Source organism: Epinephelus fuscoguttatus, linkage group LG2 (genome assembly GCF_011397635.1).
Source record: "Epinephelus fuscoguttatus linkage group LG2, E.fuscoguttatus.final_Chr_v1".
In the NCBI taxonomy this organism is placed as follows: domain Eukaryota; kingdom Metazoa; phylum Chordata; class Actinopteri; order Perciformes; family Serranidae; genus Epinephelus; species Epinephelus fuscoguttatus.
In genome coordinates, this window is record NC_064753.1 from 15,645,872 (window position 1) to 15,670,937 (window position 25,066).

General features: G+C 42.2%; 2 protein-coding genes across 8 annotated transcripts in view; both read right to left on the bottom strand.

Moving 5' to 3' along the window:
• chd9 (chromodomain helicase DNA binding protein 9) overlaps positions 1-11,726 on the bottom strand; it is a 79,422-nt gene extending 67,696 nt beyond the window's left edge. For 3 of the 5 annotated variants that reach the window (XM_049559980.1, XM_049559970.1, XM_049559961.1), the window contains exons 1-2: positions 10,817-10,901; positions 5,223-6,894 (exon numbers count right to left, since the gene is read on the bottom strand). In XM_049559980.1, the coding sequence (XP_049415937.1) occupies positions 5,223-6,791 (1,569 nt within the window). In that variant the 5' untranslated portion in view covers positions 6,792-6,894; positions 10,817-10,901. Of the gene's footprint in view, positions 1-5,222; positions 6,895-10,816; positions 10,902-11,627 lie in introns of those variants that run through there. The other 2 variants (XM_049559954.1, XM_049559946.1) reach the window with 2 other exon arrangements.
• A 2,452-nt stretch (positions 11,727-14,178) lies between these two features.
• Positions 14,179-24,507, bottom strand: LOC125903975 (akt interacting protein). 3 transcript variants are annotated; one of them, XM_049601232.1, is made up of 10 exons: positions 24,348-24,507; positions 23,492-23,616; positions 21,963-22,171; positions 21,639-21,703; positions 20,591-20,691; positions 20,241-20,329; positions 19,616-19,714; positions 16,061-16,168; positions 15,870-15,930; positions 14,179-15,727 (listed from the first exon to the last, which is right to left on the bottom strand). In XM_049601232.1, exons 2-10 carry the CDS (start codon positions 23,537-23,539, stop codon positions 15,620-15,622), a joined length of 888 nt encoding a protein of 295 aa, XP_049457189.1. In that variant the 5' UTR covers positions 23,540-23,616; positions 24,348-24,507; the 3' UTR covers positions 14,179-15,619. The 3 variants fall into 3 exon arrangements, with proteins under 3 accessions (XP_049457189.1, XP_049457178.1, XP_049457184.1); XM_049601221.1 differs by having other exon boundaries at positions 21,963-22,174; XM_049601227.1 differs by having other exon boundaries at positions 21,963-22,174; positions 23,492-23,613; positions 24,348-24,495.
• Positions 24,508-25,066: the final 559 nt, after the last annotated feature.

A 25,066-nucleotide genomic window follows, 5' to 3' on the forward strand; every position in this document is an offset into this window, starting at 1 on the left:
CGGATTCAGCTTCCCCTCTCCCTCATCCTCATCAGTACCTCATCAGATGATCACTGATAATTCCTGACCGTTATCGCTTAATTTGTGCTCCTCTCCAGTTTGTTGAGGTCGGCTGATGTTACACAAACACACCTGGAGGTCTGAACAGAAGAGTCCTGGCTTTCCTTTCCCTCGTCCTCTCCCGACGACCACTCATAATTCAATTCAAATGTAATTTTGGGGAAAATATCCATCTTCTTGGTGCAACGCTATAGTGTCAGTTTGTGTCAATGTAACGAGTGTGACAGCTGGTTAATTAACGGTTGTGTTTATATATATTACACGGCTATATTAAATGCTGTATTCTGATTGGTCAGTCGCGGCATTCAGAGGTCTAATATTACTGTGTAATGACCGTGGCTATGTAGCCCAGCGTTGCTAGGGACGCTTCCCTGACAAGGAGATTCAGCCGTTGCCAGCAGGCAGGGTGCACGTCGGGGTTCTATTCCCCTGTCGGGAGTTATTTTCCCAGTATTCACCGGCTCATTATACATTATCCCTTACTTACAACACCTGTGAGCGGAGTGATTTTACTGTTACAAGTCCCAGTGATACTCTATATCAGCACTCACGGAATGCCTGTCAGTCGTCCAATCAAATTACTCGGTCGGAACTAACTGTTGTATAAATAAATATATATTTAGCTCTAACTAGGAGCTAATTTAGAAAAGAAAATTTTGGTTTGGTTATACTATACTAGGTACTTATACTATATTGACTGGGTATAATAGAATTGCATTACTAAAAAGAGACTAAAATACAGTTTTCATTGACTAAAACTAGACTAAAATGTCATCAGTTTTCGTCAACTAAAACGAGACGAAAATAGTCATGGATTATTCTGACTAAAATAAGACTAAAATGCTCAGACTTTTAGTTGACTAAAACGTGACTAGACAAAAAGAGTATGAACGTGACTAAAACTAATAAAAACTAAAATGACAGTTTAACACAAAGACTAGACTAAAACTAAAATTAAAACAGGCCGCCAAAAACAACACTAGGGGACACTACTTTGCACAGACATCAAGACAGAAAACTACAAAATTTTACAATTTGACGTAATGTACTATTTTACATTTCCAACACAGTTTAACATGGGTGATAATCTGACTGAGCACATATCTGTTCTCAATTCACAGCTCAATTCCCTGGTTGTATTTGCTGCCAATTAGGGTGGCTATGTTTGCTCTGCTGAGCAATCCCAGTTTACCATGTTGCCCTGCTGCTTTCATGTTTGGTAATCCTCTCAGGAAGACACTTGAGATCCTGATGGTGGGTTCTTGACCACATATCATCCCCTCCAAATTACACACACAGAGGCAAAAATAACAAGCTAACAGTAAGCCATTTTTTCCAGGTTAAATCTGAAATTATTTTTACCCGTGGTTTAGTTTATAACAATGTCTAATGGCCTGTAGGCACAAAAGTGTTTAATCTCGATTTTTTTTAAAGGCAGTTTTAAATTTGTGCTGTAGAAGTGAATCCACGTCAATCATGACCACAGTTACTATCTTCTTTTAAAATAAATAGTACCTTCTGCCAACTAGGAGCCAATGACAACAACAGTACTTGGCAAACAGAAAGTCAAACTGCTGTGGCAACAGGCAATCAGCCCCACATGGCATCAAATTTGTGCCATTTGGGCATACACACTGTTGTTTTCCTACACTGCATGGGAACACAGTGAGTGTGGGGCAATCTCCACATAATGGCCTCTTGAGCCAAGAACATTTAAAACAACATTTCAAAACTGTATTATCCCACCAGTGAGCAAGAGCAGCAATCAATGATTTTTAATGCCATCCATTAATCCAAAACTATATTAATTTCTAAATAAGTACCACTAAAACCACACATTCTGTTGTCAGCGGGTGGAGCTTTGTCTCACTTGTTCCAAATGACCCATTGCCTCTAAAAATGAAAAAATCGATTTCTCACTAAACCATATTTAAGTAACTCACTGATTAACTCTCCAGTGACCAGACAAATTAAGATACTTGATCACTTAATGTGACTGCTACACAAAGCAGTCCCACACCGATTTTCAACATTGCCCACAATGTCTTTTTCAACCATAGACTGTATAGACTGCTCTGCCCCACTTTACACACGTGAAGCTAAAATATCCCAGAATACAGCCGCTGCCATTTTGCTCTGGTGATGTCATCCGCAACCAGAGTGTGTGCAGTAGCGATCTCTACAGTATCAAGTTTTCCGCCCATACACCCATCCAACCAATCTCGAGCAGCACTGCTGAATGCGAGCCTAACAATTGGCTCACACAATTGTCAATCATGATGTAAAAATTCCCCTTTCATAGCATTTAATAACCAATTAAAACCACACTTATCAGACACACAAACACTTGAACATGCAGCAGTGTAATGAAACTACCTTAAATGACAGAAACCATCTTTGGGAAAAATGTATGTGTGAGTTTTTAGTTTGGCCCATGTCCCATCTACTAACATGGAGAGGACAAGCTTTATGACCTATACTGCAGCCAGCCACCAGCTGGCGATGTTTCGGCTTCACTTTAGGGGAGCTGTCCTGTCGTCCATCTTTAAATACAGTCTATGATTTCAACCTACACATATTACAAATCACAACGTTTTTACCTTAAAAAGGGATACGTCATCCCCCATATCCCCCATTCATATATTAATTACGCACCCCACGTTACATTCAATTTGTACTGAAAATGTTTTTTTCTCCCATGCCTCTGTTGAAAGAAGAATCCAAAACTGAAACAATTATTGACAAATTGATGCCATTGGGGTCCCCGTTGAAAACAGCAATTAAATCACAACAGACGGCCCTTTCTGACAGACAACAGTTTGCCTTCTTTGGATTCTTTTTCCGCCAGAGGCATGAGAGAAAAAAAGCTTTCCTCACAAATTCAGTGTCACATGGGGTGAGTATCTGACTTACAAATGGTCATTTGGGGGTGGTGAAGTATTCCTTTAGCATGCACAGAGATAACACAGACACCAGTCTTGAGTTCCTGACTAAACACAGCATAAAGACTAACCGCTGACTCACATGGGTCCACAAAAGCATTACAAACTGGAATCCAGCTCGTAAGTGTCGCACTAGAATGCCTGAACTGCCACCTCAGAGAAAACCCCTTGCAGTCCATAAATGTTGCTGAAATGACTCATGGGACAAGCTAGCGTTCTACACACAGCTGTTCATTTTAGATCCATTACAACAGGGGCTAAGACTTTATTTTTACTCAATTCAACCTGTGATTTCACAACCTGGGACAACCGTTCAATCTCAAACCCCGGATGCTCATCACAGCTGCAGCTGACCACTACAACCATTGGAAATCCTAATTAGCCACATTCACTGCGGGGGAGTGAAGAGTGGGCAGCTAGCCCCTGATGCCTTGCCTGTTCAGCAAACACACTATCAGCAGGCTCTTCACACATCAGTGCACATGAATAGCACGGTCAGCCTGTAAGCATCAACACAGGGCTGGATGTTGACACAGACAGGGAGAGGCTCGTTGGTATGGCTGTGGTTCATGGCCCCATTTCAGTCAAGGACCTTTGCAGATGGGCAAACGGTCTGCCTAACCAGAGCTCCTACACACAGGACACAGGTTTTGTTGTCACCTGCTGGCTGCTGGGGGATAGTCGAGGCAGTACTCGACACACGGGTTGTGTTTTGGCTCAAGGGCATAAGTTTGGTTTCAAAAGTGGGAGTGGGGGTGTGTGTGTGGGGGGGGGGGGGGGCTAATAGTCTGCTGCCAGTAAGAGGACAGTCAAACTTTACTGTAAAATGGTAATCATTCATGTGTTTACTACACCAGGGTAAATGCAGAAAAGGTGGGGTTGGAAAGATAATACCAAACAACACTGCTGTGTATGTGGAAATGAGAAAGATTCAGATTTGACAGCAGTTGGCCATGGAAAACAAGAGTGCTCTTATAAAAAAAAAAAAATGTGTGAATTTTTCACATGTGCATGTTTCTAGTTGGAGATAATCTGTTTCTGCTGCACCCAACAAAATCTGTGGAGTCACTGGTACATGTGTTGTTTTAAATTTGCTGAATTCCCACATAAATATGATCAAATAGGAGTATGTGGGTGCTGGAAATCATGCCTTCCTCGTAAGTGTGTGCAAACCATGAGGAAATGTCTGTTGCTTTTGCTGCTGGTCATGTGTCACTTGTGGGCCAGGAGGCTGTGTGGATGCTGCTAAGTTACTAGCCAACTGAGGTCCAGGAACCGCCTGAAGCCTGTTACAGCCAGCTAATGCATTCTCCCAACCTCCCCCTCTGCTTCTTTTCTCCCTCTCATGCTCTTCCTCTCTGTCTCTTTCCCTTCCTTTCTTTCCTAAGCTCCTCTTCTTTTTTCCATGAGCTACTGCTTTCTCCATCTCCCAAACCCCATCCCCCTCCCTCAAGTGCTAACCACTCTCCTCCACCACGCTCTTTTCTTCCCGCTTGCACTCTCACATGTGCACATGCACACAGACACACAGAAACTGTGGCAGCTACCACAACAGTGTGCAACCTCCCCCACACTCCAGCAAGGCAGTGTGCAAGTGCCTCTGGCTTGCCCTGACCCACATCTTGATATAGCCCTAAGTATGCTTACAGCTAAGTCCTGAAGACACTCCTGCCACTCTTAGCCTAATCAGGCCTGACCTGCTGTCGGCACACTGGGCAGATAGACAGGCCAGGCTGGACAGACCATTATCATTTTCAGAAGGCTTTCAGATGGCCCCAGGTACAGCCTCTCCACCTTCCCCCTCTCCACCACTGATTGCAGGTTTCCTACCAGAACACGCACATGTTCTATCTGGGATAATTAAACATTAAATGAGGGACTAGATTCTGGGCTATGCCACACTGGGAAGGATACATAAATTCTCTTAATGTCAGCACGGAAATGTTCTCCATTAATAAAGCAGACACATGTGCAAATATAACATCTAATTAATTTCCACTGATCAACCGTCATCCTCCAATTCCCCATATTAATCTAAACTTTGAAGAAATTGGGGTAAAGAACAGAGTGCATAGGGTGTGCAGATATAAATTAGACTAGGACAAAAAGAATATATTTAGAGGGTTGCCCTGCTACAGTAAAACTAATATATAGTGTCATGTTAATTTTTTAAGAACAAAAACATTGACAGTAATAATTAAGTTTGTAACACTGCATTACCTTTTCCTCCTTGCATTCAACAGGTGGTGGTTTCTTGAGCTCATGTCCCCTTTCCTGGCTGGAATCAACCCAAGAACAGTTGGATTCATCCTGCTGGCTCAGAGCAGCCTCCAGCTGTGGCAGTAGGTCAGGCAGGAGGTCAGGAGACTCCAGGCCCCCCAAGTCTTCCTCCTGAGCATCTGATGGCAGGAGACTGTCTCCCAATTCTTGATATCCATTAGTGTTGATGGCCCCGCAGCTCTGAGGCTGCTCAGAGGGCAGCTGGCTAGCCATGCTAGGGTAGCAGTTCATAGACTCACCAAACATCTCAGATGACTTGCAGTTTGCCTGAGTTTCCCCAGAGCAATGTAAGGCCCGGAAAGGGCATTCCTCTGCCTGGCTAACCGGGGTCCTCATAACAGCTGTGGTTGCAAACTGACACACTGTCCCCGAGAGCTCAGGCACTGTGGAAGTGAGGGGTTCAGTGCTGGTGGTGGACATAGACACTGAGGCTGTGGACAAAGACTGCTGACTGAGACTGGGCATTTCTGGCTCTCCAGGGTAGGAAGGGTATTGAGCAGGTTGGTAAGCAGTGGCAGAACTGACTGAGCATGTGGGCAGGGAGTGAACCATAGATGACGAATGCATGGGGAAGGGCAGGTTAGAATCTTCCAATCCTGATCCAGAGAAGGCTTGACCTCCCCTGGCCAGCTGGTAGCTACCGTGCTGCTGCTGCTGTGGTTGCAAGCAAGTCCCACTCAGAGAAGCATTTTGACCATCCAAATAAGACTTACTTGGCATAGCCCTTGAATGGAACCTTGGTCCTCCAACAGTAAGTTGGTGCTGAACCTGCTGCTGAGTATGATGACCTTGCTGTTGGCTCCGAGATTGACCTCCCTGGTGGAAGGAGAAATTATGATGCTGCTGTTGCTGCAGGGACATAGTCTGTGTGTTAATTTGTTGGTGCTGGCGTTGGTTTAACAGCTGTTGCTGATGACTTTGCTGTTGTTGCAGCTGCTGCCGCATTCTGTGGTGCTGCTGCTCTTGTTGTTGATGACACGGGCGGTGTTGTTGCTGCTGTGTTTGTTGTTGTCTGACATGAAGTTGCTGGTTGTGCAGTTGCTGCTGCTGATGACAAAGCTGTTGTGGTTGTTGAGATAAGGGGTGGTACACATTCCCATTCCGATCCTGGTTGCCCCACATTGGACTGCCACTGTTACAGAACAGCCCATTGGACTGAGGTACTTGGGTCATGGCAGCATTATGGTACTGGCCATGCTGGTCTGCAATCACGCCTCCACCTCCACCACCTGTGCCCCCAGGTCCAGAAAATGCCTGCACCATAGGGTTCTGTGCTTTGATGCCAATGTAGTGACCTATCTGCTGACTATAAGCAGGCATGGCTTGTTGGGTAGTAACTGGTGGCATCATGTCTTGGTGCTTCCCTTGGTCTAGAGACTCCACTTGGAGGGGCTCGAAGTCGGCACTGAGGTTTAGCTCATCCACAAGTGATGGTGCCGAGGGGAAGCCATCCTCGTCCAGCCCTTCCAAACCTCCAATAAAGAGGTTAGGGTCATTAAAGAAGTCCATGGCAGAGCCCGGAGGGGAACTGGAACCTTTGGAACTCCACTGGATCCAATCTGGTCCCAATGAGCCTCACTGTGAGCTACAGCATGTCCATTATATTGTGTCCCTTTCCAAAAACAGAGAGAAAAAAAATACAATACAACATTAATATGAGAAGATGGAAACTGTGCAATCTCACTATCTGATTACAGTTTGCAAACAGCCTATAAGATACTCATTAATATAATCCAGCAGTCACCACACCACCCACAAATGAATCACTTTCCAGCAGAGATGACGTGGAAACTTATCAAGTGTTTTTTTCCCCGTAATATTTATTGTCCAATTCATCATCAGTGATACATGTTTGTAGGCTACTACAATTGCATGAATGCCCTTCCAGTGTCCAAAAAAAAAAAAAAAAAAAGGCAGGTAATGTCTAGGTCAGAAGGGTCGGGGGAAAATTTGGTACCGTTAATTACCCATCAGCAGTGCCTTTCATGTGTGTAGCAAAGCAGCTGGTGCAAACCAACCGCCAGCCACCAGCAGGTGCCTCTTCCTGTACCCCCTCCCCTTTCACACACACACAAAACGCACCTCAACCCCCCACCCCCACCCCCACAACCGATGAAGCGGCCTGCCCTGCCGCTGCAGAATGTGTGGGAGGTGCAGACAGCTGATAGAATTTCAACAGCTAGGGCCAGAGGCAGATGAGGTTCTTTGAGCATGTGTGTGTGTGTGTGTTTGAGTGTATCGCTTCTGCAACCGCAGACCAGCGGAAGATGACAGAAGCTAACCCAGGTCAGTCATTATATGCTGACTTGCTATGCACACAGGCAGGCACACAGGAGCATGAACAAACACAGCTATCTATGCAGTATTTTAGTATAACTTGTAGTAGTGTTAACACGATACTGGAATTTCTCACTGTGATACTGTACCTTGAAAAATATCATTAATTTGATCATTTTCAATACCATTTTTTGATACCATGGGGAAAATTGACATTTTGGGCATATCATTTTATTTTTTTATTAAAAGATAAATTTAAAAAGGCTTTAACATGATGACGACTTTTCTTGATTAGCAACAGACAACTGCTGAGTTACTATAGTAAATACTCATTAAGAGAAAGCGAGAAAGTGCGGCTTGTACTGGTATATCGCTACTATGGAAAATGAGTGCTGAAGCGGTTTCCGATATTCAGTCTCGGAATGCACTGATAAATCAATATTTGACAACACTAACTTGTAGAGATACTTCTAGTTTCACCAGCTACCATATTTCAACTAACAGTCAAGCTGAAAAGTGGCATAGCAAAGTAGTATTTTCTGTATTTGTTGTCTTAAATATGCTGGGTGTTGGTCAGTTTCTGTGTCCATAACTATGGCAGTCTAAACCGTATCATGTGTGATACGTAAAACATGGGCCAAACAAATTATTTTTAAAATTACTGACTGTGAAGGCACGCAATGAGTACCTAAATAACACTGTAATGGTGGACATAGTGTCCATGTGCTGTGGCAAATACATAGGTGGCTAAACTTCCTTAAATCCTATTAAACATCCCAAGGACACAGACATTAATTTGTGCAGTCTGCCAGTGAATCTAAAACCACAACTTTTGTCAGGATTTTCATAATTGAGAAACATTAGCAATATGCCTGAGGTTTTATATTAAAATGTGATTTGAATTGCCAACCTTTCAACATTTAGGTTATGTTGTTAAAGGGGGGTTTTGGCTAAGTGTGTGAAAGTGTGTGGAAGGAGGGTGGGCATGACTGCGAGAAGAAACCGAAGGATCTTGGGTAGGCCCAGGGAGAACATTGAAACCGCATACAGAAAAGCCCCAGCCAACCAGCAGGTCAGAACCCTGAAACCCTGCTAACCACCGCATCATGGTGCTCTCACTCCTGTTCTGTGGCTGACTTGCAGCTTGTGAGTGTGTGTTTTTTTTAAACAGTGCATGATTTTAAGTCTCACAATATTTTGACACAGATCATAATTTGTGACACCTGTGGTTCCTCAGTTGTCATATCGCTTATCTACTATGACAAGGAGCACAAAGCCTACATTTTATCCACTGACTGAGCTGTTACAAGGCTCTTGTAAGTATATTCTCTTTATTTTACACAAATCATACGGTTCTTTTTAGTGTTGTACAGGCAGGTTATTAAACCAGAATAGGTTCTATCTTGTCAGAAATTCTGTTTAAGACCAATGACAGGCTATAGAATGCTGCTGGATAAATCCAAGTGCTGTGCTTCACACTTCATTCACACCTGATGTTATTAGTTTATTTAATTTGCATCACTGAGTTTTTTTGTTTCTAGCCAGCAATTCAGAGTGTGGTAGAGTAATTCAAATGACTAAAAACATAATGCCTAAACCAAAGTTAAACCATAAACTGACCAAACATAGGTAGGAAAATGATCCAACAACATCACTGCCTCCAGTTCCCTCACTGTCATGTTATCACACACATACCTACATACTATATCACCCTCCCCACCAACCACCATCAACAGGTCCTAAAAACAATCTGATCACACAGGCATGAAGTCGTCAGTGTCAATTTGAGTTGTGCCTCCAACTTCAGGTTCACCCCAATGTTTTGTTTACTAAGCTGTTTAATAGGGAATCGTGTGAACACGGCATTCCCACTTGTTAGTTTTTTTTTTTTAAGCTTCTTTGGATGCCTGTCTTCATGGGCAACACACTGATAATCTGTTTAACACTGTCAACAAGCAAAACAGGAGTGAAATCACTGAGTACAATTACATGGACATGAAAAACCCGATTATGAGGTTTATCCTGGTTATGTTCATATTCGGGATATAGTGTTTACATGAGCACAGAGAAATCTGGTTATTCATTCCCCATATACATTACGGTTTCTTTCAAAGTACACCAGCTAGCATATTAATGTTTCTCATAAACAGAATATGGTGTTTACATGTTCATAAACATAAACGGGATAGTCCAAAACCTGACCATAAACAGGTTATTCATGTCCATGTAAAAACAGTCTGAGAGGAGAGATGATATTGAAGAAATGAGAAAGGAAAATGTGCACAGTTGCCACATCTCAGCAGTATATATATAAACATTTAATCATTTTTTTTGGCTTGGGTTTCTGATAATAATAATTCTCATTTAAGATATGCATTAATCATTTAGATGACAGTACTGATTTTGTGGCCAACACAAGACAATTTATGAACTATGCTTGTGTCCTCATTTTAGTAAACATACAATGGGTTTAATTTTCATGGCATAGTTTTTGTTGGTTTTTTGGCATTTGAAATGATTCCCAACCCAGATATTCTCTTAATGGTGACAATCAAAGTAAGTCTGAGACGAAGCCAAACCCGAGTTGAAAGCTGAGGCGCAGCAGTCCATCCAAGCTGGATTTACAACAGTTAACTGGAGGTAAAGCTAAACAGTATGTGCCATATGAAAACTGAACTGTTATGGGTTTAAAGAAATAATATCATCTTCCCCATGTGCCATGACTCAATGTAGCATATCCCTGAGTCTGCTAGCCAGGCCTCTGCTAACCTTTAACACCCCCAGCCTGGCCCTGAGAAACAGACCAGTCCCTTCAGCCTTCCAGCTGTTTCCTTTATCATCATGACGTTGTGAGCACCATTGAGGCACGTGCAGCTCAAGCCTAATATCAACAATAAGTGCGAACAAAGCTGCCCTGAGGTCGCCATTAAAGCCTGGAGCTACAAATGGCCACTTCTGCGCACTTCAATCAAACAACATAAAACCAACAAGTTGTAGCTAAAGCAGTATCGAAATTGCGGCAACATTAGCGAGGACTGAAGTTAGCCATTTTGGGAACAAAGTGCCATTGTGTACTGTAGCCTAACTAAAGGCTCATTTAATTTAGTATCACACTCAAGACTCTTTAAATGTTGTACCTGGCACAATGGTGACATTAGGCCTACCATTTAACACACGACAGCGCGTTCGTCGCGTTTTAAAGGTTTGAATAAGTTTAATAAGGAGTGTCGTCTTCATTAAGGAGACACCGGGCTCACCTCTGAAGTCTCAGCATCCTCTTCATCTTAAGCCCAGCAATGGCTTCAGCTCCTGAGTGCGGTGTTTGGTAAGCCAGCAAGGCGGCAATGTGTTGCGCTACTTTACGCACAACTGTCCGCCAAGTTGCAGCGATATGAACGCACGCGGGACATTTGATTTGAGATGTTAATTGGTAGCCGGCTGGCCGCGGGCTGCTGAGTTGGTCGCACGTGCTCCTCGCCACAGCTCCACTTTGGAAACCACAGGATTCAAAAGGTGTCGTGACGCTTCCACACTGAGCGAGAGGAGGAGGGGGAGGAGGCCGGAGACACGGAGAGGTCGACAGTGATGGTGTCCATGATAATACAACTACTTCGTTATCCTCGCCCGACTTTCGTCTTCATTTACGGTGAAACTGCGGACGAACCGGCGCTGCTGACATACACCAGTCCACATAAGAGTGCGGTGCTAACAGGCTGAGCCCGGCTGGTCGCTGTCAGTTCAGGACCACCGTGACCAAGAACCACTGATGACTACTTTGGGAGCCACGCACATTTCCATTTCACCCAACCGGCAAACTGTGAGAAAGTCCGACGACATTTGCGTCTTTCTATAGAAACTTACGCAAAAACTAGCGCAGACAAGTTTGGCAAGTGTGTTATTTGTACCGGGAAGATCCACACTCAGCAAGGCGGTGTGTCATAAGACAGCTGAGGCGAGCCTCCCTGACTGACTGTCAGCAATTTGACAGCTCCCTGCCTGCATGAAACACAAACCCTCGAGTCCGAAACACTCCTCACACAAACCACACGAAGAAATATAATTTCTTACCTGAAGCGAACCTCGAAGTGCAACTCCAGACGTGAAGGTTGAGAGATCGGTGAAGTTGTGACTGTGTTGTTAGTTGTACTCCTGCTGGCGACAGCGGCTCTACCGCTGCTGCTGACGTGACTGTGATAACACCGCATTTGCATATTAGTGACCTCCTCTCTGATTGGCCCGCGGACAATTTGCCACAATTTCACCTTTTTTTTGTGAAATTAAAATCGCCCCCCACAGTGGGTGTGCTTTGAATCGGTGGCGCCCCCAGCCAGCCCCTGAGAGCGGCTGATTAAATCGTGGTTCATGTGTGAAGTCCTTATGTTGACAGAGTGCATAAGATGGCCGCGTACACGCCAGAGCCAATCTGGAGAGGTTTTACTTTCGCACATGCACCGGAGTCTCTCCTCAATGCAAACCTGACAGGGGTGGGAGGACTGCTTTCCACTGCAGGTACATATCGACCTCTGGTGGCTGACTGAGATAAATACTGCCCTGAATTAAATTAGGACTCCACTCCTCTGTCGTCCTCAGTAGTGTCTTCATACTGACCTCATGCAATGTGTTTAATGGAGAAGTACTTTAATGTCCTGGTTTTGCCAGTGACCCCAGGTATTCTGTTAATTTAATGTTCCTTTGATTAAAAAAAAATAACTAACAGAATACTGTCTGAGTAGTATCCTCCAACAATTTATGAGACTATGTACAGTTGACAATAGCTTAGGTAACTGTGTAAATGAATGTTTGTGTGAAGCTTCCCCTCCATGTAGATGTAATGTACACTGCTCAAAAAAAATAAAGGGAACACTAAAATAACACATCCCAGATCTGAATGAATGAAAAATTCTTATTAAATACTTTGTTCTTTACATAGTTGAATGTGCTGACAACAAAATCACACAAAAATTATCAATGGAAATCAAATTTATTAACCCATGGAGGTCTGGATTTGGAGTCACACTCAAAATTAAAGTGGAAAAACACACTACAGGCTGATCCAACTTTGATGTAATGTCCTTAAAACAAGTCAAAATGAGGCTCAGTAGTGTGTGTGGCCTCCACGTGCCTGTATGACCTCCCTACAACGCCTGGGCATGCTCCTGATGAGGTGGCGGATGGTCTCCTGAGGGATCTCCTCCCAGACCTGGACTAAAGCATCCGCCAACTCCTGGACAGTCTGTGGTGGAACGTGGCGTTGGGTGGATGGAGCGAGACATGATGTCCCAGATGTGCTCAATTGGATTCAGGTCTGTGGAATGGACGGGCCAGTCCATAGCATCAATGCCTTTGTCTTGCAGGAACTGCTGACACACTCCAGCCACATGAGGTCTAGCATTGTCTTGCATTAGGAGGAACCCAGGGCCAACCGCAGCATATGGTCTCACAATGGGTCTGAGGATCTCATCTCGGTACCTAATGGCAGTCAGGCTACCTCTGGCGAGCACATGGAGGGCTGTGCGGCCCCCCAAAGAAATGCCACCCCACACCATTACTGACCCACTGCCAAACCGGTCATGCTGGAGGATGTTGCAGGCAGCAGAACGTTCTCCGCAGCGTCTCCAGACTCTGTCACGTCTGTCACATGTGCTCAGTGTGAACCTGCTTTCATCTGTGAAGAGCACAGGGCGCCAGTGGCGCCAATCTTGGGGTTCTCTGGCAAATGCCAAACGTCCTGCACGGTGTTGGGCTGTAAGCACAACCCCAACCTGTGGACGTCGGGCCCTCATACCACCCTCATGGAGTCTGTTTCTGACCGTTTGAGCAGACACATGCACATTTGTGGCCTGCTGGAGGTCATTTTGCAGGGCTCTGGCAGTGCTCCTCCTGTTCCTCCTTGCACAAAGGCGGAGGTAGCGGTTCTGCTGGTGGGTTGTTGCCCTCCTACGGCCTCCTCCACGTCTCCTGATGTACTGGCCTGTCTCCTGGTAGCGCCTCCATGCTCTGGACACTACGCTGACAGACACAGCAAACCTTCTTGCCACAGCTCACATTGATGTGCCATCCTGGATGAGCTGCACTACCTGAGCCACTTGTGTGGGTTGTAGACTCCGTCTCATGCTACCACTAGAGTGAAAGCACCGCCAGCATTCAAAAGTGACCAAAACATCAGCCAGAAAGCATAGGAACTGAGAAGTGGTCTGTGGTCACCACCTGCAGAACCACTCCTTTATTGGGGGTGTCTTGCTAATTGCCTATAATTTCCACCTGTTGTCTATTCCATTTGCACAACAGCATGTGAAATTGATTGTCAATCAGTGTTGCTTCTTAAGTGGACAGTTTGATTTCACAGAAGTGTGATTGACTTGGAGTTACATTGTGTTGTTTAAGTGTTACCTTTATTTTTTTGAGCAGTGTACTTTGACAAAAGAAGACTACTTCCTTTCTCCTTGTCCCCTTCCCTTTGTTGAAGATCGGTTAACACCTAGTGACAATGCAATCATGGAAAACAATGGGGACGGAAACTTAAAACTAAAAGGACTTAAAAGTCTGTGCTCTGCAACAGCTATTTCAAGCATGTAAAACCACTTTAACCAATTCAAGTGATGACAAAAATTCCAATCAAGACAGTTTTTGATCGTTTTATTGATTTCAGAGAAAAGCATTAAACCTCACGTCATTTATGCAGCGATATCTTTCACAAACCGGAGCATGAATGGTACCGTATGGAACACATTAAAACTCACACGTTTGAAAATGCCAGCAGCCCAAATGTCAGTGTGTGAAGTACACTGAGATTTTGTTACGTCCTTGCCTTTCGCAGCAGCTATAAATAGATCTAACATGTTTCAGCACCATATCTGCTTTTCTAAAAAGGCTATAGTCCTTCTGGAGTTCCCACACATTATTAAAAAAATCCACCCTTTTCCCCCCAAAGTCCTTAGTTTGACAATATTTGCATATTGAAAGTGGCTGTTCAATATTATTAACAACTAAGCCAGAGCCCTCCTAAGATGATGACATTACATAAAGCATGACATTTCTCTGGCACAACAGAAAAGATGGATTCTTGCAGCTGGACAATAATCTGTTTGTGCTGCTCAGAAACTCAGTAACAACAAAACCTTATCAAAATACATTTCTGTTTTTCCTTCTGACTTATGTGGGAATCCTGCCGTGATTTATCTGACTTGTGATGATATGATCTGTAAGAAAGCTTAAGTAACATTTGCAAAGACAACCAAAAAAATCCACATAATAAATCCAAGCATCAATGCAGACAGGTCTCTAAGAGTCAAAGCTTAGCACGGCAACCATTATTTACACATCAAACCTTTAATAACCGACAGCCAAAAAGGTACATAACACATTCAAAATGATTTAAAATCAGACAAAATAAAATACAGGAGCTTACTTATTTAGATCTCATTTAAAACCATACCTGCCTGCTCTGCTTTATATATATATTCTTATATATTAGAAACTAAGACAATAGTTTACACAGTGGGATTAAAAAGAAATCATTGTCCGATAAGAAATATAAAACATATGTCTAATTGGGTAATGGGAGAGGTGGCGTTTAGGAGGTTTTATTCACACAGCTGTGACTGACAACATTCCAAGTCTGACAAATAAACAGTCCTGAGCCAATTTCAACGAGTGGTACAGACCATGTTGTCCACTATACTTACCATGTGAATGCTTTACTCAAACTTTTTCAGCTCCTTTTTGGGACAGTTTGTTGTATCACCGAGCCCAACATGTGCATGGATCTGAAAATCTAAATGAGAAAGCTCTTTGATTGCATTACAGCCTAAATGATGTTGCTGGGACATCCATTTGTCATTGTCGATTTACATATGATACAAACTTTGTTTCCTTACTCTAAAGCTGTTTGAGGAGACGCCTACAAAGCTTTTAAAGCTGAGCAATAATGTGGAGATTTAATATAAAGTTCTCCCAACTGTTTCAGGGATCCAGTTCACATAAACAGCTGAGGCGAGCCAGTGGCGTGGCATCCTATGCATGTGCCTCCCTCTAGTGGCTGCTGCAGTGACAGCGCAGGTTCAGCTCTGTGGAGGACTGTCGTCTTTGCTGAAGGGCTGTGTTGACCCCGGCTTCACCCAAGACAGACCTGACACCTGCGTTCCCTTGTGGTGATCCTCAGGCCGTCTCTAGAGCAATACAGGCACATTAGTAACATGACAGGAAAAGCTCGACAAATCAAAATGCTTATAGCTCAAACTGTCTTAACCAAACTTGTCAACCAAAACTCTGAGATGGTCAACTAAACTGGAGTTTGTTTTAAAAACTTACTTTGTACGTGAACATCCGCTCCTTTGCCTCCTCATGAACAGCTGGGTTCCACGGAGAAAAACTATCACAATGATAAGAGTGGTAATGTAAGTGAGAGACAACTTCAGAGTCTCAACACACACAAAGGATTACAGGGTGTGTTTTCTTGTGGTGGTGAAGGTTCTGGAATGTTTGGGGGACAGTTCACCAACCTTATTGCGTAGGGATCATCTATCTTGGGCTGGTCAAAAAGATGACTGTTGCATAGTTTCACACTATCCACCACTTTGCTTTTGAACAACTGCACGTCCTTTTCATATCTGAAAGGAAAAAAAACTGTTAGCTTTATGACATGTGAGACACAAACTGTGAAGAAAGCCTTAAGTAAATTTAAACCTTTTGTTGTGGAGGAGATTTAAAGACATGCATATGGCACTGCAATATGAAGTACCAAAAGAAAAACAGAGCTTCATGTACAAAGCTGCGACAGGCAGCTGGAAAGAAAAATGACTGGAGTTCCTGGTCCCTTTTTTAGATTACAGATAATGAATTTAGGTTTGTTTTTTAGAATTTAATGAGCAAAGACCTGGGGCCTGTATCACGAAGCAGGATTAATGTCTTAGCGAGGTAACTTCAGGGTTAACCCTGGGTTTTCGGTCTCACGAAGCTGGTTCAGTTCTTATCGGGGTCACCATGGTAACTTACTCTGAACGGCTATCCTGCTCCGGAGCAGGGTAAGTTCAGGGTTTAATCTGATCCTATAAAAAGCACCACCCACTGGCCAATCAGCTGTTCGGAAAAAATGACTCCGCTGACAGAAATGCAGCCCAGTCACGACGGGCTGAATTTAACATGAAGTTTAATTCATTTGATTGATTTTGATTTGAAAGTTTATTTTGAACATTAAAAAAGAAAAGAAAGCAACAACAGCAGACAATGAACAGATTGTTCAAAAAGGAGTGGAAAGAAGTCGAACTTTCATCCCACCCCTTCATAAGAAAGAAACTAATAATTGGCAGACACTTAATAGCACTATTAATTAGTGCCAACATTTTTTGTTGTTGGAGGAAATGATCCCTGTTAAAGATAATGGGCCTAATTGACAGCTTTGCTGCTGGAAATGTGGAAAGTAGCCTATCATGTCTACACTTCATGGTGTCTGAGGGATTTTCCTTTTTGTTTTTTAAAGAGGGAGACTAGGTATATTTTTGCGCAGCTGTTAATTTCTAACTCAGCTCAATATCAGGATGATTTTATTCAGACTATCAATTTGGTGTTGATATGATTTAATTGTGGCGTCAGCTTTAAGCTTTATTGTAGCATATATAACGTTATGACAAAGAAGACCAATTTATCAGACGCAATGATGTTAGACGATAATTGTAATACACGCAATTCATCTGCGCAACATTGATTTCATGGGATTCAAGGGTGTGATCAGTGCCAGATGTACAGGTACAGGTACTGTAGCTACTTGAATCAGTGATGAGTAATTTAACCTACACATAATTTTATTTTCTACCTTGTTTTGTCTTGATTTTTCCCTCTCTCCTCCTCTATTTCTTCTTTCCTTACCGGTTTTTTTCTTCTCCATTATGTGATTTCACTGATGTTTTGACAGGGGAATTTACTTGATAAGCTTTTAGTGGCTTCTAACCTCTCCGGCACTTTTCTTTTTTTTAATCTTGTAAATTTTTATATACGGTCTGTTTTTAACATTATGTGCAAATAAACTAATCTAAACTAAAACTAAACATTATTCATCCCGTTATGCGTCGCCACGCATGTTTCCTCCTCCTGCAGCTGCCACGGTGTTGGCCTTTTCATGTTGCTTTTCTCCTCCTCATATTTTAGTAGAATTAATCTCTGATCCTCACGAGAAATACTTTTTTTTCCCCCTCACATACGGCGCTCTGTGAGGACGCTCAGTGACACTGCGCTTCTCTCATGATTGTGATTGGTCCGCTGCGTGCACGTTCATAGCTCTTGATAAAGCAACCCTGGGTTGAGTTACCGAGTTGATATCCAGCGTCGTGATACCGATTATCCTGATTGCCATTGTTAAGGTTAGTCAACCCAAGATAGGTCTGGGTAACCCAGGAAAGGTTGATCTCGCTTCATGATACAGGCCCCTGTATACGCTGTTCATTATATTTCTGGTTTGTATCACTTTCTATGGTAAAAGGCAGTGACAAATAAACTGTGATGCTGCTGCTGAATTATACAGTGTTACTTACAGGTGCTTCTATTAATTTGTCCTTTGCATTTATATCCATGAGGTGATGCCAATTAACTCTCTGCATATTGCAAGACAATTTAACAGCACCGCAACCTACATCCTCCAAAATGATCATACAACCACTATCTAATGGAGTTTTACCAAAAGCTGAGGATTATAACATTCAGGAAGAGACAATTTACTGCAGGACTGTTGTTTAAGACTGCATTTATTTAAGCTAGGTGTACCTAATAAACTGGCAACTGAGTGTATTTTACAGCAGACATTTCAGCATGTCAGCAGGGAAAGCACATGTGTACCTTAGAACATTAAAAAAGGCTGCATTCCATTTAGGTGAGCTAGTTTGAGGGTTCTGGTATTGAGCATGCTGGCTCAGTGGAACACCTGACTGAACTGAGCCAACATTCATGAAAAGCCTGTGTTTTTTAGCCTGTGTTTTGTCCTGCTATGACCAGTCAAAATGTCAAATGTCAAGTGACATGTATGGAGGTGTATCATATTTGTTCTTTTACTCTTATTATGTTATTGTTATGTTTGTAGTGTCTTGTAAGTCCAAGGGTCAAGGCCATGCAGGTTGGACACCTTTTGATGCACAACACTTTGAAAAGTAAATTTAGCTTACCATAGGTATGCTCCATGTTCTGATTAACAATCTGCTTAAGCATCTGACATTTGTAACAATACTTCCTTGTGCCATACAACCACTTACGACTTGATCAAATACAATTCTGCTAAATACTAAGTTATGTCAGTGGCTAAAGAACCAATACAATGAGTTTAGATTTGCATTTTAATTCTATTCAGCTTAGCTTATGTATATTGATTTATTGATTAATTGGGATCACATCATTAACAGCAAAACTGTATCAGAACATCTTCCTACAATCTCTCACACTATGCTCAGTACTTCTGGAACATATGCATTTTCACTAGAGGAAAAAAAACCCTTAGCATTGGAGCAGCAAGTCTGTGTGTCTTCGGGTATTCGACACCTCAAACCTTGTTACATTTCCCTAAAACACAGTTGTTTCAGTCATCCTGGCTAGAATTTATTCACTCTGGGGAAAGTGGTATCTGTGGCAGCTCCAAATTACGCTCAAGGCATTTTACAGTGGACAGCTTGTGCACCGACGTGGAGCATACAGTGGGCTTTGTCTCTCTCCCCCTGATGGACACGTTTGTTATAACACACTCACATTTCTACGATCACATTTAAGTCCTCCCAATGTTTTATCCCACCCTTGGAATTACACAGTATGTCCCACCTGCCTATCCCGTTTCACTCAGAAATACGTCACGAAACTGTTGCTAGATTCTCTTGAAATGCCATTGTATGTATGTGTGTGTGTGTGTGTGTGTGTGTGTGTGTGTGTGTGTATATATATATATATATATATATATATATATATATATATATATATATATATATATATATTCAGCAATATCATACAGCACTAGAAAGTAAATGTTGCATTGTCATGGTTAATCTCTTACTTGAGATTAAAAACAGCTGAAAAAAGGCACTCACAGCACAGCAGCCTCTGGGTTCAGTGGTTCCGTGGTATTGATCTTGTAGAAAATAGTACGTGCGTACATCAAGACTTGCCAGATGTGGTTGTGATTCCGTCTACAAGTACACAACAGAAAAAGTTGAAAACATTATCAAACCATTTTGACAGGAATATAGGTGTCACTTCATTGTCCACATAGAAAACTAAAAAGAAAGAAAAGAATGTAAAGAATGTTTTTTTCCCTCACTAAAAGTTAACCCCCTACCATCACAGAACTGTAGTTACATTCATAACCTTGTTCTGAGTGATGAAATATTACAATATTAAATTAGGTGGATAATCGAAGATATTCTTTCTCTGATCTGAATACCAGAACACTGAACTTGTTTGCATTATTTTGTAATTATTCAAACAATATTTTCCTTTCAGCCTCATTGTGTTTTGGTCCAAAAGATGACTTTGAAGATAACGTCCAGCTGTGTAAACTGTCCAAGGGAAGCAGTGACTGAGCTGAACTGGCTCGGGGGGTGATGCGGTGAGTGGAGGCATTCAGCACACAAAATGAGTACTTTAGTTTTCAGTTAAATATGCACGTATGAAGAATAGGAGACTAAACTGTAAGTATAAAAGCAGAAAACACACCTCCATTTGGTGAAAGCTCTTCTGACATCAAGCTCTCCAGACACAGGGTCAACAAGAGGATGGAAGACTGGGATGTCAAACACTAATTTCTGAAACAAAGCATAAGGAAGAGATGGTGGAGGGTTTGCCACAACTTTTGGCTCAACAAAGTTTCATGACCATTTTGTAATAAAGCGTATGTCTCTTAAGAGTCCACCCATTATAGTCAATGCATCAACTTATCTTAAAAATATATGTAGTTTCACAGTTTAAATACAACTGAAAACATTTCTTAATGATAGTTTGAGACTTTTCAAGAGCTTTTCATTTGTATAAAGTTTAAGACAAAAAATTAGGCACACAATACTTACAGGACATTCCCCATCTGGATAGTTATCTGGAATATACACTGTGAATTTGAAGACTCCATCTTGGTACAAGCCATGTCTGATGAATATGACCCCGAACCACACTAAACAGAGGGAGACATACAGAATCTTTACTTCCATCAACAGAGGTAAGAATCATGAAGCTGATGTTTAGCATTCAAGTAGGAATCCGTGAGCAGCCACCATAGGAATAAAAGGAGAAGAATTGACATTCCCATTCCAATCAAGATAGCAGGATGGTCAGAGCGGCGGCCATTTTTATGCAACCATTGTAACGACTTACTTCATCATAAACTTCCATATAACCATTCTAATTTACAGCAAGCGCCGCACTCACTGGAGAGACGTTTTGCAGTAATGACCAAATCAGCAGTAGAGTACTAACGTTACATTTTCAAAAAAGCAATCCATTTCTTTTAAAATATCACCGTTGTTATTTCCCTGTTCATTTATTGCTATTTATCCCATAAATGGCTTACTGTAGGCGTCTCCAGAGAAGGTGCGAGAGCCACTACTCAGCAGGCAGCTGCTCAGCTGGCAGCTGAGAGGCACAGAGAGACCGTGGGGATAAACAGTACCTAGAGCCATCACATTTTTTTACATCTAATTCCGTGAATTAAGGATTAATTTTGCCCAAACCAGACCTGATGATTGTTGGAATACTGGACTAACTAGATGAATAACAAGACCAACTAAAATGGTTTTGATGAGTTTTATTTTGTTTCCATCAAGTTTGAATTAAGCGTGATTTACAACAAGTTAACGAGGCAATAAAGTTGATGTTAGTCTTAGTTCAATGAAAGAGAGAAACTTGGGTGTACGGTTGTATTTTTCTGTTTCACAAGAAAAATAAGGGTATGAATTGGCCAGCACAGCGTTCTCAAACTACTGAGGGTGACACTTTATGGCCCAAGTCAAATGACTACAGCAAACAGTTCAATGTCCATTCTACTCATTTTATTTCTATGGTAGCCACATTTTACTGGTGTATCTATGAAACAGGCATGAACTTAAAAGAGAGGGTCCTTACTTAGTGCTGATTTGTAGGATGGCTGGACATAAATTCCAGGGAGTTTCTGCTTAATCACTAGTGTGCTGCAGGTCACATGGCAAGAAGACACATCAATACATTAGGGAGAGAAACATGCATGGAGCTTAATTTTTTCTTCTTGAGCACCAAACCAAAGGGATACTTTGAACCCAACTTAATACAGTCTATACATCTATGTAAATATAAAGTGCTAATAAACATATTTTAATTAAGAACTCCTGATAAAACATAGAAATGTGAAAAGTACTAAGGAATACAGCAAACACACTGAACCTTTAATTCTGATGGTAATCCAATACTTACAACTCAGCCAGCAGAGAGTACTCCAAGTAAAAGGGGCCATAGGAGGCATGTGTGCCATTTGCTGACTGGGCTGGGGTGCCTGTCGATGTAGGCTTGGTAATAGGGGCTGCATTCTTAGGAATGGGAGGAAGCTGCTTTTTGCCAAAAGGAAGTCGGGCTGGGCTGGCTCTCTGTTCACCGTGCCCACCCTTCTCCTCACTGTCAGACCTCTGCTGTTTTGTGTGAGAAATATGACAGGATTCTCAAATAAATAAAAAAAATAAATAATGTCCAGTTATGTGAAAAGGCAGGCAGAATTATACTTAAGAGCCAGATTAGAGAAGGCTACTGTTTATGAACCATTATGCACACTCAGTAGTAGACTAATGGCCCAGAGTAGTAACCATGTGCTGTGACCAACCTCTCACATTACACTGCCCATCTGGTTTGCAGCTTATCAGGAAGCAATGTCTAGACAAGAGCACTTTCAAGTACCACTATCATTGTCTCTTGCTGATGCTGTTCAAAATGATAGGAACAGTAACAGTACACAGTGTCACTGACAGACTGAGCACACAGCAGCAGGATGCCAGGAATGCACCAGGAAGCTGCAGTGAATGCTGCTGATGACTAATACAAGTATGCCAGGAATGTTTGCATCGAACAGTGTGGCAACAGAACAGATTCAGTCTGCACATTCATTGAAGTCTGACTTGACGGCATAATGCTTGAAAAGTTCCTCTGACTAGGCAGAAAAAAAATTAACTCACACCCAAGCTCAAGGTACACCATTTGTCTACTTCTTAGCTCAGCCGGGTTGCACCTGCATGCTTAATATGTACCTTCTTTCCCCTTTGTTTGTGGGAATTCAGTCTGGCACTGGCCAATTGTATGGTATTTTACACTGTCATCAAAATGTATAATTTTTCAGTCATATTTGTACTTGAAATGAGGAAGCTAAGAGATTTTACATTCAAATTATTTTCCAAGAAAAATGAGTAACAGACAACACCCTTTTAACAATTCCAGTTTACCAAGATTCCTATGAAAATGAATACAAGTGGAGACAGGTGCAGGAATGGAGACCTCTAATAGATACAGGCTGGTGCTAAAACTGTAAATGGTACTGAAAACATAGCCGGCTTTCTCAAATATCCAACAATTGTCTAAAACTTGAAACAAAGCTGTGACTGCTGAGTGCAAACACATCATCTTCATATGTACAGAGCACTGGTGACACTAATCTAGTATAATGATTCATAGGGAGAGAAGGTCACAGTTGCTGAGCATAAGTCAATAGGTTTAATCTCCCCTGCTTTTTCAACAAACACACAAAATTTACATTAGATGGCATGAGACCTTAGAGCAATCCAGTTATTAAGTCAACAGACCACAAGATCAGTACACAGTTCTCAATGTAAAATGACTTGCTTGCTTGATCTGGACAGTGAAAAAATGCCAGTACTATCATAACTACCATGCTAATAAAAATAACATTAGGTTGAATGCCAGTCTGTCATGTGCACATTATGTTGCTCATTTGTGTTTACCTTACGACTTGTATTGGCAGACATGCTCCAGAAGGGGTTCAGGTTCATTACTCATTCAGAGGTTCAGATTGGTGTCCCTCTTTCTATGTAGGTCCTACGAAGAGTGCTGTCCGGGCCATCCGCTGCTGTGATGGAAAAAGACACTTGACATAAGTGTTGCCACAATGGTCAAACATACACACAAACAACTTGGAGAACATAAACACAGTTAAACCCTTAATGCTGATCTAATGTCATCTTGCTAATACTATATCAATAGATTGTTACACCTTGACAGCTATCATTTAAATGTCCCAACGTTAAGTGCAGACAGCGTAGGTCCTCCTCCGTGAAGATTTTTACTGAGAGATTGTTTGGGATAGGCTAGCTTAGTGCTAACTCAGCTGTTTTATGAAGCATGCTAGCAGTTGTATTGTTGTCGACGTTCAAATAGTCTATTGTATAACTACTGTAGGCTGTCGTGGGGTTGCAACACCAAAGATTACTGTTTTACTTTCTATAAAATCTGCTATTAATACTGTGGTATTCCTGATAGTATATCGAGCAGTCGTGTCATTCGCCAGTACAATGCTAACGCTACATTAGCAAACACTATGAACCTACGTTAGGTAGTTAAAACTGTCGTTAATGCTAACTGTCTAGCTGGCAACTGAAAATGTGGTTGAGTACTATTAACAAGCTTAAGACTAGTTAACGTTAATGTCCACACACTGACGTTGTCTCAACTGCTTTCCTTATCTCTCTTAACGTTATATATAGCATTAGCTTATAATGCTACCTTTGACGTTGCCAACAACTGGACTACTCCTTTAATTTTTAGCCCTTGCAAATGAGAAAGCTTAGTGATGTGACTCACCGTATTTACTAGAGAGCTGTAAAAGTCCTTTTAAAAGAGACGTTAACGCGTGTCTCGGTCTAATTTTCGCAGAAACTGCTCAGCTGCTCGCCATTCCTTTGGGTGTCATCCCGGCTAACTGGCTAACATCGGCTAGCTAAATAATTTGACAGACATAGAAACCTGAGGTCAATCTAACATAATGAGGGGCGTTTCCGTGTAGAAGTACGGATTTTCATTGGTCTAGGGGATAAGAGCCCTGTCATTTGATTTGCTGGCGCGTCCGTCACGTGAAAGGGAATGTGTGCTTTGGCTTTGTCAGGGGAAAAGTAGTGATGGAACCAGGGTTTGCTGTCAGTCAGGTGGTAAGTACAGTTGCCATATTTTTCTGTAACGAAAGAGATATAGAAAGTTAACAAATGGTTAAATACAAAGAAACATTTGATTTTTCATAGCAGGAAAAGCTCAGGTGGAACTAATAACATTACCAATGGCTCAGTTCCAGTCCATCAGTCCAGAATGCATCAAACTGGGGCTCGTTACTGGCTACATTAAATGAATGCACTTGTCGTTGGTGTTATTGATTACACCTGTGCTTTTCCCACAATGACATGTCAAGATGTCTGAAAAAGCTTTAATGGTTATGGAGTGCTCCAGGGATGACCTTTTTACTGTAGGCAGACATGGAAGTTAGTTTGCTCTGGTTCCCTCATAGAAACTAGCCAATGGGATTTTTCAAT